Here is a 16,578-nt window from a genome sequence, read left to right as displayed (position 1 = left end):
CCAGCACCATAACTCCACCTCATGTGAGCAGGTGATTGCTTGTAGGCAGTTCCCCGGCTGGGTTTCCATGGAGATGGTAAATGAGGTGTTCAAGGGGGAGGGGACACGGGCTTGATGATTCATGCTATCAATCAGAGGGTTATTTTTCAATATTTCACACTGATGTAATCGTCCTAAAAACGCATTAACATTGAGGGAGTACTCCGCGGAGAGATAATGGCTGGATATTTGCGCCGTTATTGAGTCAAACTCTGCCAGCCTTGAATGACGGATGTGCCTTACATGCAGATAGAGGCTGCGGCATGAGTAAATGCGGTCTGTCCAAATCGCAATTAGGAAATAAATAAACAGAGTGTAAAGACAATAACGAGGAGGGGCTGGGTGTGCACAATCATTCAAGACAACACGTTCGCGTAGAAAAGAAGCAAACCAAAACGAAATGCATATTAATGCCATTCATATTCATGACAGCTGAACGGAGGTTATTATGAGCCGCTTTCAATCACATTTGCATTTACATTACAGGCTTATAATGCAGTTGTAAATCTAAATAGAATAAATGGCGGCATGAGCGAAATTTGTTCCAAGTTGCTTTGAGGGTTGACTGTACTTTATGAGCGCTCCAAATATCCTCAAATATGTGCACGTAAAGAGTGTGAATTTACGGCGTATTTGTCTGGAAATATATGTTGAATGCTAACATATGCTTGCCACACCGTCTAGGGTCGTGTTCACGTTTATACTTTCACCCAGAGACTCAAAAGATTCCTCCTAAAGATCCTTTTTTTTTGTTTTTTTTGCTCTAGTGTGCACACAAGTGTTCATCTGGGAGAGCTAGGATCGCAGTCTGGCACTCGGCTGCCAGAAGTAAAAGCTCGCCGGGCGAGGGGGAAATCCCTCCTGCTGGATTTACGCCTTGCGAGAGCCGACCCTGTTTTTAAGCCAGTTGGAAACAAGAAAAAGAAGAAGAAAAAGAAAAAACCATAGAAGCAAAAACAGGAAAAAGAGTATTCACTGCTGCTGGGCTGGGTGGAAAATAATGTGATGTAATAAATGGTACGTCAGGAAGGGACCTGCCCACGATGGTCTGTGCATGCATGCGTGTGTGTGTGTGCGTGTGTGTGTGCGTACATATGAGCATTCCAGTGCACATGAGTGTATGTTAGGCCTCTCCATTAGTCCTCGCATAGCATTTGGTGGGACAAACAAAGGACGAAATCATCAATGAGGACCAGTGCAGCTGAGGCGATGGTGGGGTGAACCCCTCACACTATGTGCCTAATTACGCCGTTTGTCTCGGAAGGGCCATAAATCAATGCTTGCAGAGAATCCCAAACAACAAAATCAATACGGTTGCGTCTCAATGGCCATAATGAGAGTCTTGTTGAAGATTTTAAGCGAGCCACACATGAGCTCATGCGGGCGAACTAAAGCTCAGCGAGGTGCGAAACATATGTCAAATTACAGTATGATGACTAAATTGATTTTTTTTTCTGTGTAAATGTAACATCATTTTATTGTGATTAATAGATTAATAATCGAAATCGATTTGGCTACTGTTTATTGTGATAAGGCGAGGTTATTAATGACTTCGGTGCAGGCTGTGTGGAGGGGGAAAAAAAAAAGCGTGACTCCAAATGTGCAGAGCGCAACATGTGAACCGGTGGGTCCCCTGAACTCTCATTTGTGTTAATCAAACTTCTCTAAATTGTTTGTATAATGAAATTACGGCCGTCGGGGAGGAAACGGGGACACCAATTAGGCAGATAAGCAAATGAAAATAAATCACTTTTCATCAAATGTGCGGCCGCCTGCTTGTGCGTCCGGTAAACATAGGAAAAAAACAGGAAGTGATTTTGTTTGGCGATTTGAGGGTCCATAAATCCCAGTGACAAGCAATCAGTGCTGCCGCTCTGTTCACAGAGCTCTAGGAAAGTGTGGATGGACGGCGAAAATATTACTTCCTCTTCAGACCTAGATACAGAGACAGTAATATTTTTTATCTCCATTTGTACATAATCATTATGACAATGAGTATTAATATGCATCCATCTGGTTTTGTTTTAATTCCATAGTTATTGCTCATAGTCTTTTGATGTAGGTAATGTGAAATCTTTCACTCTGAGGCTCCATCTTTAAAGTTTGCATGGTTACAAGTGTCGTTCCTGACAACCACAAGTTTAGCATAAAAAGGCTTATTTGTATCAGAACTAATAGTTTCTACAAAAACGTAATTACACTTCCGGCATTAATCTTCATAAATAAGCCATTCACCAAACACACCATTCAGAAGCTCATTCACTTTTTTTAAAATTCAAATTCATCTTGTGGGTTTAGTGTATAGTAACACAAAATCCAGACAAGGCTACATAAAAACTTTCTCCATCCCAACTAAAAACCCCATAAACCTGATAGATACTTAACTTTTTATACATGTAAGCACGCCAGCCCACTTGGGTTTTCTTGCTGTTTCTTGTTTAATTTACTGTTAAAGGGGAGCTACTGTTTTTTATAACCTGGACCTTATTTCTAGCATAAAATACCATAGTGTATATCCATATAATGGGAGTGACTGGGGCACCGAGACGCAGCCTCTAAATAACGCATTATCTGCCGCGAAACTCGTTCATTTCGCCAATATTTTGTTATGATACGCTAGTGCTATTCCCTGTTGAGTCCGGAGTTACCTGTTATCATCATCCAGGGTCTGTAGATTGACCCCACTTGTTTACTTCTAATTTGCTACTGCTATGGTTCGTCCACAGCCTCAGAATCGGAAAAATATTCAGCCATGTTGCAAAAAACTAGCAGCAGCAAACAACAGGTAAACAAGCTGACCGTAGCAAGTACGCGCCCCGCTCAGAGACTACATCATCCAGGTCAGAAGACATCATCTGGGGTCAATCTACAGACCCCGGATCATAATAACAGGTAACTCCGGGCTCGACGGGGAATAGCACTAGCGTATCATAACAAAATATTGGCGAAATGAACGGCAGATAATGCGTTATTTAGAGGCTGCGTTTCGGTGCCCTGAGCACTCCCGCTACATGGATGTACGCTGATCTAATTATCTCCTGAACAAGTGCAAATGAAACAAAAGTGATATTGGTGAGTAAACGATGGTATTTTATGCTAGAAATAAAGTCCAGGTTGTAAAAAGCAGTAGTTCCCCTTTAAATGCAATGAATCCATATATCCGCTAAAAAGAATGATACCGCTGACTAGCGCGACAAGGGAATCGGCTGCACCGGTTTTATTTTTCATTAAAGTCCAGCAGCTGGCGATGCTGTTTTATTAATTTGGAGGACACGCTGCGTTACTGTTCAATAAGAGTGCATTAAAATGGTCATCGATTCACATGTCCGTTCCTCCATTTTCCTCAATTATTTGTAGATTAAGTTCGCTAAAGTGTAATATTGCTTTTTGTGTTCCATATCCTTTTATCAGCAAAATTTAATCTGTAATAATGTGACAAATAGTCACATTAAAGTGGCGTTTCTTTATCTGAATGGACCTACATGATTAAAGTTTTAGTTTGTGATTGAAAAAAGTAAACGGTCATGATGCTCTACACAACAATACGCAATATGATAATGGGAGGGATTGTGGGTTGTGTCATGTGGGACGGCCACAAAGAGGAAAGGCAGAGCTGTAAATGGATGTGATCACAGCTTCCTGGTGAATAATGCAGCCCTGCTAATTGGCCGGATTAATAATTGATGGGAGCCCGTGTGAGGAGACGGCGGTGGGAGCAGCAGTGGATACAGAACAACTACAGCGTCTTATTGGAGAGGACTTTGAATGCCTTATCTTGTAGATCTGTCTATGCCGGTGGCTGGCTCTAAATAACCGGCTTCCTCCTCCTATTGACGCTGCGGCTGCATGGGAGGATGTGTCTATGTGAGACGAAGATGTCAGAATAAACAATCGCCCTGACAGCATAATGATATAATGAGCCCCTGCCCCGCCACATGTTTGACGGTTAAAATGACTTGGGCTCATGTCAAGTCCCACAGGCTCCAAAATGTTGTTACACCCTTAGTCCAAATTGACCGTAACTGACCCAGAACTAGCCAGCTGCGTAAATAACAATGACGGCAATAATGCAGAAATGAAACGTGAGCTTACGATATAGTTTTTTACGAATGCTTGGTATTGGAGCTGGTGGCAGGTTAATGTTGTGCAGAGAAGACACAAGCTCATGAGAAGAAATATATGTTGCAAAATAACAGGATATTGGAGGGTAAGAAAAATAGATTTTACTGTAAACTTGATTTATCTGCAGTTCTCAAGGTGTCCAGTTTCCAGAGGACGCATAAAAACCAGCCCATAAAGAAGTCTTGTCTTCCTCTCTCTGTGCGGTTCAACACCTTCACACCACTGTTGTGCTCTTACGGGGGAACAATGGGATCAATATGTCAGGGCACGTTCAAAAGATTTCTGACAATCCAAAGGCATTTGTTATCGGGTTCAATAGGGGCTAGACACAAAAGAAAATAAAAACAATGAGCTGGTCTGATCACTAAAGCCAATAAAAGACTACACCTATGTTTGTGTGATGAAAAGCAGAGCACAGCGGCGCGACGGGAAGCTGAGATTGTGGAAGCTTTTACCTCACAAGATTCACCTTAACAGTTCAATATTTTGGGAGATAATCATTTCTGTAATAGGGATTTGTCTTCAAGTTAGTTGAGACAATTCACACCACTATTACGCTTCCCTGGTAAAAACCCAGATTAGGCATAACATTATGACCACCTTCCTAATATTGCGTAGGTCTCCCTTGTGCCTCTAAAACAGTTGTGACTCATCAGAGAATGGACATGGGCCTTCTGAGGGTGTCCTGTGGTGTCTGGCAACAGAATGTTGTTAGTGGGGGGCTTTGGATCCTATGAATTGAGGGGAGGGACCTCTGTGGATCATCCTACAGATACTTGATCAGTTTGGGATCTAGTGAATTTGGAGGCCAGGTCAACACCTTGTGCTGTTCTTCATGTTTTTTTTTTTTTGAGTTGTTCCTAAGCTGTTTTTGTGTCTGTGCCTGTGTCAGGCTGCATCCTGCTGCTGCTGCCATCAAGGAGAGTCATTCATATGAGGTGGTATGGGTGATACATGTCTAAGTAACATCCACACGAATCCCAGCAGAACATTGTATTGTCACAAGATGGCCAATGCTATTTACTTCACCTGTCAGTGGTTTTAATGTTGTGGCCGCTCTGTGTATGTACCTACATCCAGCGGCCAGTTAGCCTAGCTTAGCAATAAGACTGGAAACTAGAGGATGACGACGAGCTCTGCCTAAAAGTTTAAGAAAGGCTTGTCTAAAGCTTACTAATTAACTCGTTTTTACAAATTTTCTCGTTTTTATCTGAACCAAAAAAATTGTATGGGCTCAAAAAAGACCTTAAATAATCCCTTTTAATATAGTTCTATATTATTAAATTTATATTTAAGACTGTATGACTTGAGCAATATATCACTTATATACACCAGTATCTGGCCCAACGATGACCAGAAAAGTTGTTGTAGGTATTCTTAATGGTATTTTCAGTTATTCCCTAGTTAATAATTCAAAAATGCTGATGACTCAGTGAAACAGATTTCCAAATGTGTATCTCACTCCCTCTCTTCATTTTTCTTGAACATGTAAGGCCTCACACGCTCGTCTTCTCCTACAAATTCAACTTTGTCTGATTTGTCTGTAAAATCTTCAGGCGATGTTGGTGGTGAGAAAAATTCAATAATCCACCGGCAGAGCTAATGTGAACCAGCGGGCGAGACGCTGCTCGGGCCTGTAAGAAGGATCAGCGTTTTTCACGAGGGGTCGGCTTCCCCATCTCTGTTTTTACAACAAAACATTAAAATGCGGATGCAAGCAGCTGTTTGTTTGGTCGGAACCTGATCCAGGCTAGCACTTTCATCCTCCTCTTAGCATTATGTGCTAAGCTAAGATGCGGTGGTTTTAGCGTCCACTTAAAGATATGAGAAACTTAATTATGTTCCCATCTAACTCTCAGCAGGGAAGCAAATAAGCGGAGTGAACAGCGTCTCCTTCATCTACATTTTCATCCACTTCTGGTCCATAACTGATGACATCTGGTTCTTGCTCTTCTCATTAACATGCAAACCTTCAGGAGAAAGGATGGCAATGGAAAGAAAAAGCTCTTTTGTGGAACTCCAGAGCTTCAATTCAGGATGTTGCTTCCCACTCCTATTAGCTGGACATGTTCCTTTGACAGCAATCTCCCTCCTGTCTAATGTACAGTCAGGCCCAGTTACAGTAGCAATTACCAGTGTTCAGGTTAAGATTAATTGAATTGTGTGTGGCTCCTCTGCACTCCTCTGTGGGCACATCAATCACAGGCTCTACAGTACACAGGCCCTTTATCACCCTCTTCCATCTTTATGTAAAAAGACGCAGGTTGTGCTGTTGCACTCCATCTATCAATAGACCGGTCTAGGGTGGCAAACTCATTTTCCAACACATTCCTCTCCTTAATAAAGCTGCCAGATATTTGGGGGCGGTTGGTAAAAGATGTGTGCCACCTTTCCCCCCAAATGAATAACATGTTACAGACAATTAAAAATAGCTCGGCTGGGATTATTAAGAACTCTTGTTTGATGAATCCAAGAGAAATAGATGGCAAACCAGCCCTGGGTATGAGTTCATTTTTGCGAATATTTTATTTGATGATTTGTAAAGAGAAATCCTGCTGCATAACACAATGAATGGACCTTTTGTGCCATGCAACCTTTCACAAGCGAAACACAATGGACTTCAAGTAAAGCGTTTGTTTGAACAGCTGGATTTCTACTTGAGGAACCAGGTAGCTTTTCGAAACCGCATATGCAGTGGATCTGCGGCGCTTCTGTTTGAATAAAATAGCTCTCAAAGCAGATTAAATGCCACTCTGTCATTCTCTCTCCATTCACCACCTCCATTATTAGCTATTTTAAAAAATCGTGCAGGATTTCTGGTCAGGGTCTGTACTACTGCCAAACCCTAATCTTCAGCATGTTTTATTTCACTCATCGCCGCCATGCAACTCTTTGTTCGCCCATCTAGCTGGAATACACAGAATGCACTGGATGCAGAAGTGTTGAAAGCTCGAAAATAACTTTTGAACAAAATTATGTGTTGGTCTCTGCAGCCAAAAAAATGCCAATCCCTTATTTCAGATGGACCCCGAGAACCACACATACACATGTGCCCCAAGCTCAGCTACGTTTTTTTTTTTTTTTCTCAGAGTTTTTTGCACGGAGACAGAGGCTGGGCAGTCAAACTGAGGTTGTGCCTGCCTGAGGTGCCGTCTGGCATAGACTCTGTCCGTGTCTGCAGAGTGGACCCTGCCAAGGCGACTGGCACCGGCCGTGCCCCCGATGGAGAAAGAGGAAAAGGTTGTTTGGTGCCATCCTATCGCCACACAGGCAGCTGCAGATAGCACACATGGCAAGTGCGACAAAGTCCATGCCTTTAAGCACAGAGGCAGAAAGGGAAACGATTCCACATAAGCCGGCAAGCTTTAAAATAAAAAAAAACACCCTTGAACAGACATAAAAGTCCAAAAAGATGAACACACAACTTCCTTGATCAAGATACAATTCATTATTTTCTAATTTTACATGGACTTCTTATACCAAACTGAGATGTGTGCCAGAATAAAATAATATGCAGCGAAAGTATTTTAAAGAAAACACTACTGTTGGAATGGAAAATGGTGGACCCAAGAGTAAAGGGGTTCCTTCTTTTTATTGGTTCCCAGGCTTTCCACGGGAATGGCTCTCCCTCTCTTTCTGTCTTTTTCTCTCTTGTGGAAAAAAAAAAAAAGGAAGGCTCCCTGTCCTGTGATAAAGCTGTAGCTTGCAAGATGGGAAAGAGAGATCCATCACACTGAGGCGTTGGGTTTACCTTGCCAATCCGCACCACTGAGGGCTGTTACATATACGCGCTCCATCCATGCATCATTTACCAAGCCCTTCTGTGCCCAAATAACATGGGCTTGGCTGCACGTTTCTCAAACCTGAAAGCGCTCTGGCAAATCCTCCGAAAGTCTTAATATGCATGAATTCTGGAGGTTGTTTTGTGGTTGGTTCGCCTCTATGACGGACCAGTCCAGTCTAGCGCCCCTTGACTCGCCAGTGCCAAAACGATAGGGTTACACTCGTTCTTTGTTTGAGCAAGGATAACACTTAACTTCCATCAACCTTGAACCGCCGAGAAGAAAAAACAGAAATATCGTACAGGAAGAAAATTGCAAACATGATTTTTTTTTCTTTTGTCATCTCACTCATACAGCTCATGAAGCGCCTAGAGGCACAGCTGCTGCGATGTTGGGAAACATTAACTGGCAGGTTTCCAGGGAGTTCAAGGAAAATAGACATCACTGACATTCATGGGCGATGCTTGAAAAGCAGTAAACTAGTAAAGGGCTATAGGTGTATTGGTTGAGAAAAAAACACTGAGCCTGAGACGTAAAACAAATTGTTTTAAAAGGTCAAACATCTCAACTTCGGCAACAATGCGATAGAAGCAGTTACAGGGCATCACTTTCCTTTTTTTACGGTAAAGTACATTGAAGAAAGGTGACCTCAAGAGGCCCTATTGAATTCTGAATCCTAGAATAAATGTCTCATAATATACGGTCTAATACCTCATAAAAAAGGCCAACAGCTGCTGAGCTGAATGGGTCTCGGAAAGAACAGGGTCAAACAGGTTGCTGGCTAGTGTACACATAAACCCAAAAGTGAACAAACAACAGAATCCTTGAAACAATGTCACTCGATCCCAATGTTACAGTACCATCTGTTGGCGTTGTGAACTCCGAGGGTGGCACATTGTATGGCGGCACCGTAGGACGACCCTCCTGACCGTGATCAATCACGCTCCCTTTCCGCACGTGCTCATCAAAGCTCCAGGAGGCAGTGATCCCTGACACCTAAAATATTTGCACCAAAGTAACCACCGAGCTTTCCTCATCTTGCTAGGATTCAGGCGCACAACAAACAGTTCTTATTTTAGGCGTGTCAGGTGAATACATCAGGTGTGAGCGCCTGGTGGAGATCCAGGTGGTGTCTGCGCTGCACCCTGCACCTGCTGCCTGTCCTCACCCACCCATCCGAGGGCAGATTCCCTGGATGCCACAGGGCAGCTGCTGACAGGCAGTACTTTGGATATTTCCCTTGCTTCTATCTACCTCCCCTGCATGGGGCCTCCTAGGGTCAGCTGCTAAGGGCACGCAAAGATGTTGGCGGGGGTGGCGGAGGTCAAGGAGTTGGCAAGAGGGGGGGGCGACTGTCGTTGTGAGTTGCATGCCTCCAGCAGGAGGTGAGTGTCCCGGTTTTACAATTATACCCCACGATAATCACTTTCACAATCCAAAGGCAGCTCAGAGCTCATGCTCAGGAGGTCTCTGGTGATCACGTTACAGCCACGGTGTGTGTGCCCTACACGACCAAGACCGTGACCCCCTGCACCTCCGCCCGTCCACTGCGCTCCACCTGCCTTTCAAAAACCTGCCCCTGCGTTAGCAGATGTAGCTGTGCTCATGCAAAACTGAGCCAATTTAAAACGAGATGTTATTCTATACGGTCAATATACATTTCAGCCAACTTTCATGCTGAAATTGCAGCCTTCTCTTGGCTTTGGTGCACATTAAATGAGTAGTTTGATTTTGGAGTTACGCCGCCAAGGGTAGATTATTTTGGAAGGGAATCAACTTTAAACTTGAATGTAAACCTGTAAGTTTTATATACTAGGGACCTCTGTATATAAAACCACACCCCTACCAAAATTAGTGTCAATTCTACATCCAGTTTCACAACAAAACATGTCAAACTAAATTAGAAAATTATCATCCAAAGCCATTTCTGGGAACCTTTGAGAATATTTCATTACTGCTTAGTATTTTACAATGCACTGTCAAAACAGGATAAATCATACGAGGGATCAATTATGGGAAAATCTGTTTTTAAAATCTTGACTGTGCCTCGGAGGAATTATACACCAAATTGCCCCTCAAAGCCTCTATAAAGAGACCATGGAGGTACATTTGTAAAGGTTGTTCAAAGACACTAATAACACCGATATGTTCCTTGTGTTTTTGGCCAATAGGGCTATATGCAGTAAATCTACATAGGCAAGTACGGTATTTTAGCGTGGTGTAAAGGGAGCGGAGTGGCGTGGACCAAAACTATTTTCAACTCAATCGCTCTATTTAAAACTCTTTCCTGTATCTAGGCCGGGTTACGTGCAAGGGCAGGAAGCAAGTGCTAAAAGAACGCGGGAGGTACTTATGAGTTGCACGTTCACATAAATACGGTCACAAAGTGTAAAAAGGCACACACACACACTCGAGCCTTTGTTAGATCTGGCATCTCGTCGCAGTCGGTGTGTGATTTTTGTCATAATTACCTGAAGCAGCCACACAGTTAACAATGTAGATGTGCATGTTAGAACTTGTATGCCGTGCAGTTTTTGTGCGCTTTCCAATGTGCTAAATTACAGGAACTTGCGGTTTAGAGGTATATAATCTCTTCGTACCTCACTCTTCTCTTCAACTCAAGAGGTCTTCACTCCTAACATAAAGACCTCACCCATTTTGGAGCTGTGTGTCACTCTTTCCACTGGTCCTCCAGATCTCTCCGCACTCAGGATGACGAGGGAAATATCGGGCAGACGCAAACAAGACCAGAGTTTAAACCCTGCCACCCAATTAACTGACAGCCACTGCAAACACAGCCAGCGTATGAGAAACTTGGACGGCGGCTTCGTTTCAAAAAAAAAAAAACACTTGGAATTCGCCAGCTTTTCATCATCGGCACTTGACAAACGCGACTTTATTTACTTTTTGTTTTTAATGGCGCCGTGTCAAGAAGCCAAACTGAGCAGCCTAATGTAGGAAGAAAAAAAAAAAACTGGCATTCATGGAATTTAAACACAGACAGGGCACGTATTATTATTATTATTACCACTCACATTTACATCTGGGTCTTAAACTGTATTTAGCTAAAATCTTAAATTTGCTCTGACCACCGTACGGCACAGAAGTACAGATCACGCTGCATAAGAGGGTCGGGTTCTAATACAAGTCCCCACTGGGTCACTGCTTTTATTATTAAAACCTCTTTTTTTATTACCATGACAGAATTTTCTTTCAAATGAGGCCAATTTTTATGAACAGGGAAACCCCTAATTTAATGCGATATTACAGTTTTTCTAGCTTACTGTTTCATTTGCTTTCTCGTGATTTTAAGTGGAGTATTATATGATTATATGAGGAAAAATATTAAAAGAAAACTCCACATAAGGTGCCAAGTACCTGTTTCTTGTTTTGGGCCTGGGTGGGAATGTATTTTTGCATAGAAGAAAGATTATGTGCATTACCAAATACCATTTTATTTCTTTTGTATTATAAATATGTGTGCGGTGGAGCCGACGGCGCGTTGCACTTGCGTTTAACGTGACGCACATGTTTCCGTGAAGGGTAATTAACCCATTAAGGGATCTGGTGAAGCTTAATCCAACCGGTCCGCGGACATCAAACAGGAACGGCATCAAACAGCGAGGTCTAGACAGGTGAAAGCTTGGGTGTTCAGTAACCCAAGTCGGCCAAAAACATAATAGTGACTACTCTGTAGCGCAACCTCTGCCTTACTTCACAGTGCTCGTGCTTGACCTCCTTGTTCACTCCGAGTGTCCATTTCCACAACAAAAGCCTAACAGGTTGTGTGTGGTTATACAAAGTAATGTGTAGTGAAATGTAACACTGACTGACTGCGCAAATGGGCCCGGTGTTGGTTTCCTGTGTGACAAAAGGCCTCAAATTTACCACCGGCACAAAAGTGAGACGTCGGACGTATAACTTTGGACACAATGTAGTTGAAAAGCGAGAAATTACATTATCCAAAAGTATATTTCTTTGTTAAAATATTTCAGCAAAAACTATTTTATTTCACTTTTGCTAAGGTAAAGCCAACTTTTAAGTGCAGATGGTGAATTTTGCAGAGCTATTTAGGGAGTTCTTAGAAACGAAAAATTTAAAAAAAAAGTTCACATAAACAAGCTAGACAAGTATAACTCTGGGAAAGCTGGAAAAGGTGGCTGGAGATGTTTCCCTGTCCCATTAGACGTGGTAAAAGTATGTTCCGCAGATTCCAACAGGGACAAAGACGAGTGTTTCGCGTTGAAAACACACAACGTCCTTGACAATAAACAAAAAGTCTCCCGAAACGGAAGCCTCAGCGTTTTAAGTGTCGCTAATGAAAGGAATCACATAATTTAAATTGGACACAGCTGTTAGTCACAGAAAATCGGGTGTTTTTTTTGTTTGTTTTTTGTAAACACCAACACATTTTTTTTTATTTTAAAGTTTGTTGAAGAGGCACCGTGTGCAGAGCTGCTTCTTCGCATTTATAAAGTTTGTTCCTACGCCTTGACATACCGGCTTTCAAAGTGCAAAACAAGTTTTAAGAAATCCACAGCGTTGAAACGTTTTAGCACAGCGGCTGTACCTCGAAGGGGCACAGACCGCGGCAACTTTTCCCAAGCGCGATGAGGTTGATTTCCTGGTTTTGACAAGCGCTTCTGAAGTGCGCAAAAAACACCCCTGTCCGCGCACCGTCACGCCAACAACCTCAAATGAACGCAACTCAATCAAACGCTTCCCGAAAAACACAAACAACAGGAAGACTCTCAGACGTGGCGGAGTGGGCGCTGACAAGATGAACTCCTGCACAGTGGGCCGTAACAGTTATTTATTCCTCTTTTCAATTCAAGGGCCCTTCTGTTTTAAATGGACAGCTTTAAGGCGAAACCGGCACTAAGGTCTGTCCTTGGAGGCACGGTCCAAATTCCAGAGAATCTTGGCAACTCCTCGGGATAGATGGGACCCTCATGGATATAAAACCCCACAATGGATGAATAGGTAAACAGAAGGGTGTGAAAGAGTGATGGCAAAAAGAGAATGTTCACTCTCAGAGAGGCACAAAGAGGGAGGTGTGTGAGTGGGAGATGGGAGAAAGCCAGAGTGTTTGGGGGGAGGAAGGGGGTGAGTGTGGAAGGAGTCTGGAGGGAGCTGTTGGTGAGCGAGAGTAAAAGTTTTGTCTCCAGGCTTTTAGAGGGGGGTGCTGCGTGTAGCGTTAACTCAATCAAAAGGTGAATTATACCTCCTGAGACACTCAGGTAACCTTTCATTATGGCCCTAATCCTTCTTAATAACAGAGCTGCAATGTTGGCAATGCCCCATTAGACAGAGAACCACTGAGAGGAAGAGCCATTATTCCCCACGGGCCTGCGCAAATGTGAACACCCAACACACACTCGCCGTGACAGATGAAATCAATCACAAATCCGACTTGAGCGAGAAAAACACAGCATACTCCCGCAGTAAGAAATGGAGACACCGAAGGAGAGTATACGTAAGTGTGTGTGTGTTCATGTGGGATCAGTGTCTGTTCAATGTTTAACTTTTCTCAGGCAAGACTGAAATGGATTCTGTAAAAGCAAACAACTCGGAGTGAAAATTAAATTGCGAGTAAAGAACGGCGGGGACGTGTATTTTTGTGTTTTTTTTTACTTCTAAAGTTGAAAAAGACTGCACACTTAATCTCAGTTAAGTCGACAAAAATCTACACTGAAGCAATTTATCTTCAGAAAACTCTTTAATGACATGTTTTGTGCTTTATGAATACTCATACACATTTAAAGCTTTTAATAAAGAAAACCTTTTACTGTTAAATTAGAAACTTTCTGCAAGTGCGCATAAAATACAGTCACTTCATTAATTCGGTGCACTAGTGAAAACGAATGCATTCTAATACGGTCCTGCAATAAATTTTTAGCTTTATGATGATTATGGTGTTTAGCATTTGTTTAGAATAACTGCTGACTTAAATGTGTTTGCACCGACACACGTTTTTTTTATAATGACAACTTCATTTTGGTCAGTGGGCTAGGCTTAATAACAGAAACACCTTTGTGTTCAATCCAATACAGTTTAACCGCACCACAAACTACATCCTATAAAATGGTCACACAGTGAAATCACCAACTTTCCGACACATAAACTTAACATTAAAACGGTCGTGACGGGGCATTTAATGCAGGACTGTTATATTAGAATACATCTGCATAATAACATAATTAAATTTGTAACTGTGTATGTGTGAGTGAGGTCTTAATTTGACCGAGCAAATGGGTTAAAACATGTGCAATTCAAGTTTTTTAAAAAGCTAAACAAGGACTTCCAACAAGACGCTGCAAAGTTAACGTACTAAATTGTAAAATAATCAAGGTGGATTTTAAGAAAATTGTGTACAAACTCCACTTCAGCAATTTTTAAAAAAAAATATTTTTTTAAACCCTTAGATTTATCTTTGTCTCATTTCCCAGCCCAATCAAGCTGATTCCACTCCGGCCCTGATCAGAGCAACTTAAAGGCAGTCAACCCCAAAATGTGCAACAAAATGAGCAGCCTGATAGCATCTAATGAAAGCAGGCCTAATGTTGTAGCTTTAATAAATCAACAGGCTGTCCACAGCACTTACCCCGGCAGCAGTTAGGCTACCTCTATAAAAGCTGAGATGTTAAATAAAGATTTCTGGGTTATGCAGACAAAGCTTTATCAGTGATGTAGCTGTTGGAAACGGGATAAAAAAGTTGGAAAAACACAATCTATCACGGTGACAATTTAATGACTAAAAACACAGGAGGTTTTAAAGGGGGACATTAATTCTTGCTTTTTTAATATCCTGCCTTTTACAGTAACTTACATCAGTTTGATATGATCTATGTGAAACGTTTACATTGGTTTAGAAAGTGTTTATTCTATTTTTTTTTCTCTTTATTATGTAATGAATTGATTACCTGTACCACTCCAGGCCGTTGTCATAGTTGCGGTCGAAGAAGTGCGGCTCCGCTCCCACGGCTCTGATGTCCGGATGAACCCGGAGGAACTCCAGCAGAGCCCGGGTCCCTCCTTTCTTCACCCCGATGATGAGAGCCTGAGGCAGCTTCTTGCTCCCCTCCCCGAGCGGGCTGAGTTTACCTGCGAACCTGGGCGACGCTCTCCTGGAGACGACCAGACCCGGAGGCGGCAACATGAGAGACTCCTCGGGCTGCTCCAAAGCCTCCCTCGCGCGCTCATCCGCGAGCACCCGTGAGGCGCGCCTGGCGGCACCGTAGCCCGTCAGCTCCGAGCCCGCGGTCCATTCGTACACCAGTCGCTTGGTCCTCAGCGAGCTCAGGTCCTGGAGAAGCCGACCGGAGGAGGATTTTACCGGGGAGGTGGAGGTGCAGCGGTCGGTGAGGAGGTGCAGGAGGAAGAGGGAGGCGAGGAGGCAGCACAGCATGACCACCGCTCTCCTGAAGATGCCTCGGGACGGGGGGTCCAGTTTACTGAGGCGGCTAAAAGCCATACCGGACCCTGGGTGGTCGGTCCAGGAGCCACAGCCATGCTAGGCGCACATCACTGAGTCTTCTTTCCATTAATAAACTGTCTCCATCCACAGGGCTCTGTGGATAACACCCTTACCTCCTCCTAAAATGCCAAATGACAGAGTACCTGCAGCTGACAGGTGAGCAGGAACCCGAAATAAACCGGAAACAACCATTCACAGGTGTTTGTGGGCAGTGGACAGGCGGTTCGTGCACTCAGGTGATGAAGTCTCTGCTCTTCTCCCTGCTCTGATGCCTCCACCACGAGCCCTGCTGTACCAGCCGCACGTGTATGGAGTTGTAAACTTGTCTCGCACGTCAAGTTTCTCGACAGGCACCTCTAATGGCCAATGAGGTGAAGCGAAAAGCAGGCAGGAACCAATGATATTCCTGGTGGGCGGGGACAGTGGCACGTCTCAGCCAAATTAGGGGGCAGCTTCATCAGAATAAAGTTGAAAGAATCTGCGGAAGAGGAGCACCAAACACCACAAAGTAATGTAGAAAGAGACATGGCAGGACACATCTCGAAATATATGAAACACATGCATTTTGAACAAATTTTTTTATTTTATTTATTTATTTATCTTATTTATTTATTTATTTAATCCCTGCCAGTCAAGACTTTTGCCCCAAAATGAACATGTGCGGTACAGTCAGGAACAAATAGTAACACACAAACTACATTAACTATTACATAATTTATCATTTATAACATAATCTGAATGTTTAATCCACACAAGAAACCAAACTCACACTAACGCTGCTGTCATTCCCACACAAATAATGTTTGTTTAGTGCATAATCTCCAAAATGTACTGTAGGAGCATCATTTGAGGTGACAAAATTATTCCTCGCTCGCTCACTTTTTCTGCCGCTGAGTGGGCTACAACATGCGGCTCAAATGAGGCCACCAAAGAAGATGGCCTCCGCCATGAACTCCTTTTTTTTTATGACACATAGAGGAACAAAAAAAAGTGAAATAATGATAACGGGCCACATTATGTCTTTACAAGTGAACAAGAACAGAACCAAATGTTTCACATCTGCTCCTGCCTTTTAGGGCGATTAGCATGAGAATGTGCAGCCAGTGCTTCAATGCTGCACAGCTCACTGCCCGAGAAAGAGGATGGAGACCTCGACAC

The 16,578-nt window shown here is 43.1% G+C and overlaps 1 protein-coding gene across 1 annotated transcript in view; it reads right to left on the bottom strand.

Annotated features, from left to right (window-relative positions):
- LOC311504726 (heparan sulfate glucosamine 3-O-sulfotransferase 3A1-like) overlaps positions 1–15,635 on the bottom strand; it is a 32,200-nt gene extending 16,565 nt beyond the window's left edge. Inside the window, exon 1 of the mRNA XM_084567978.1 lies at positions 14,867–15,635. Coding sequence (XP_084424104.1) covers positions 14,867–15,417 — 551 coding nt within the window. The 5' untranslated portion in view covers positions 15,418–15,635. The remainder of the gene's footprint in view (positions 1–14,866) is intronic.
- Positions 15,636–16,578: the final 943 nt, after the last annotated feature.

Source organism: Chelon labrosus (assembly GCF_963514085.1).
Source record: "Chelon labrosus genome assembly, chromosome: 19".
Classification (NCBI taxonomy): Eukaryota; Metazoa; Chordata; class Actinopteri; order Mugiliformes; family Mugilidae; genus Chelon; species Chelon labrosus.
This window is presented reverse-complemented; position numbering and strand designations above follow the sequence as displayed.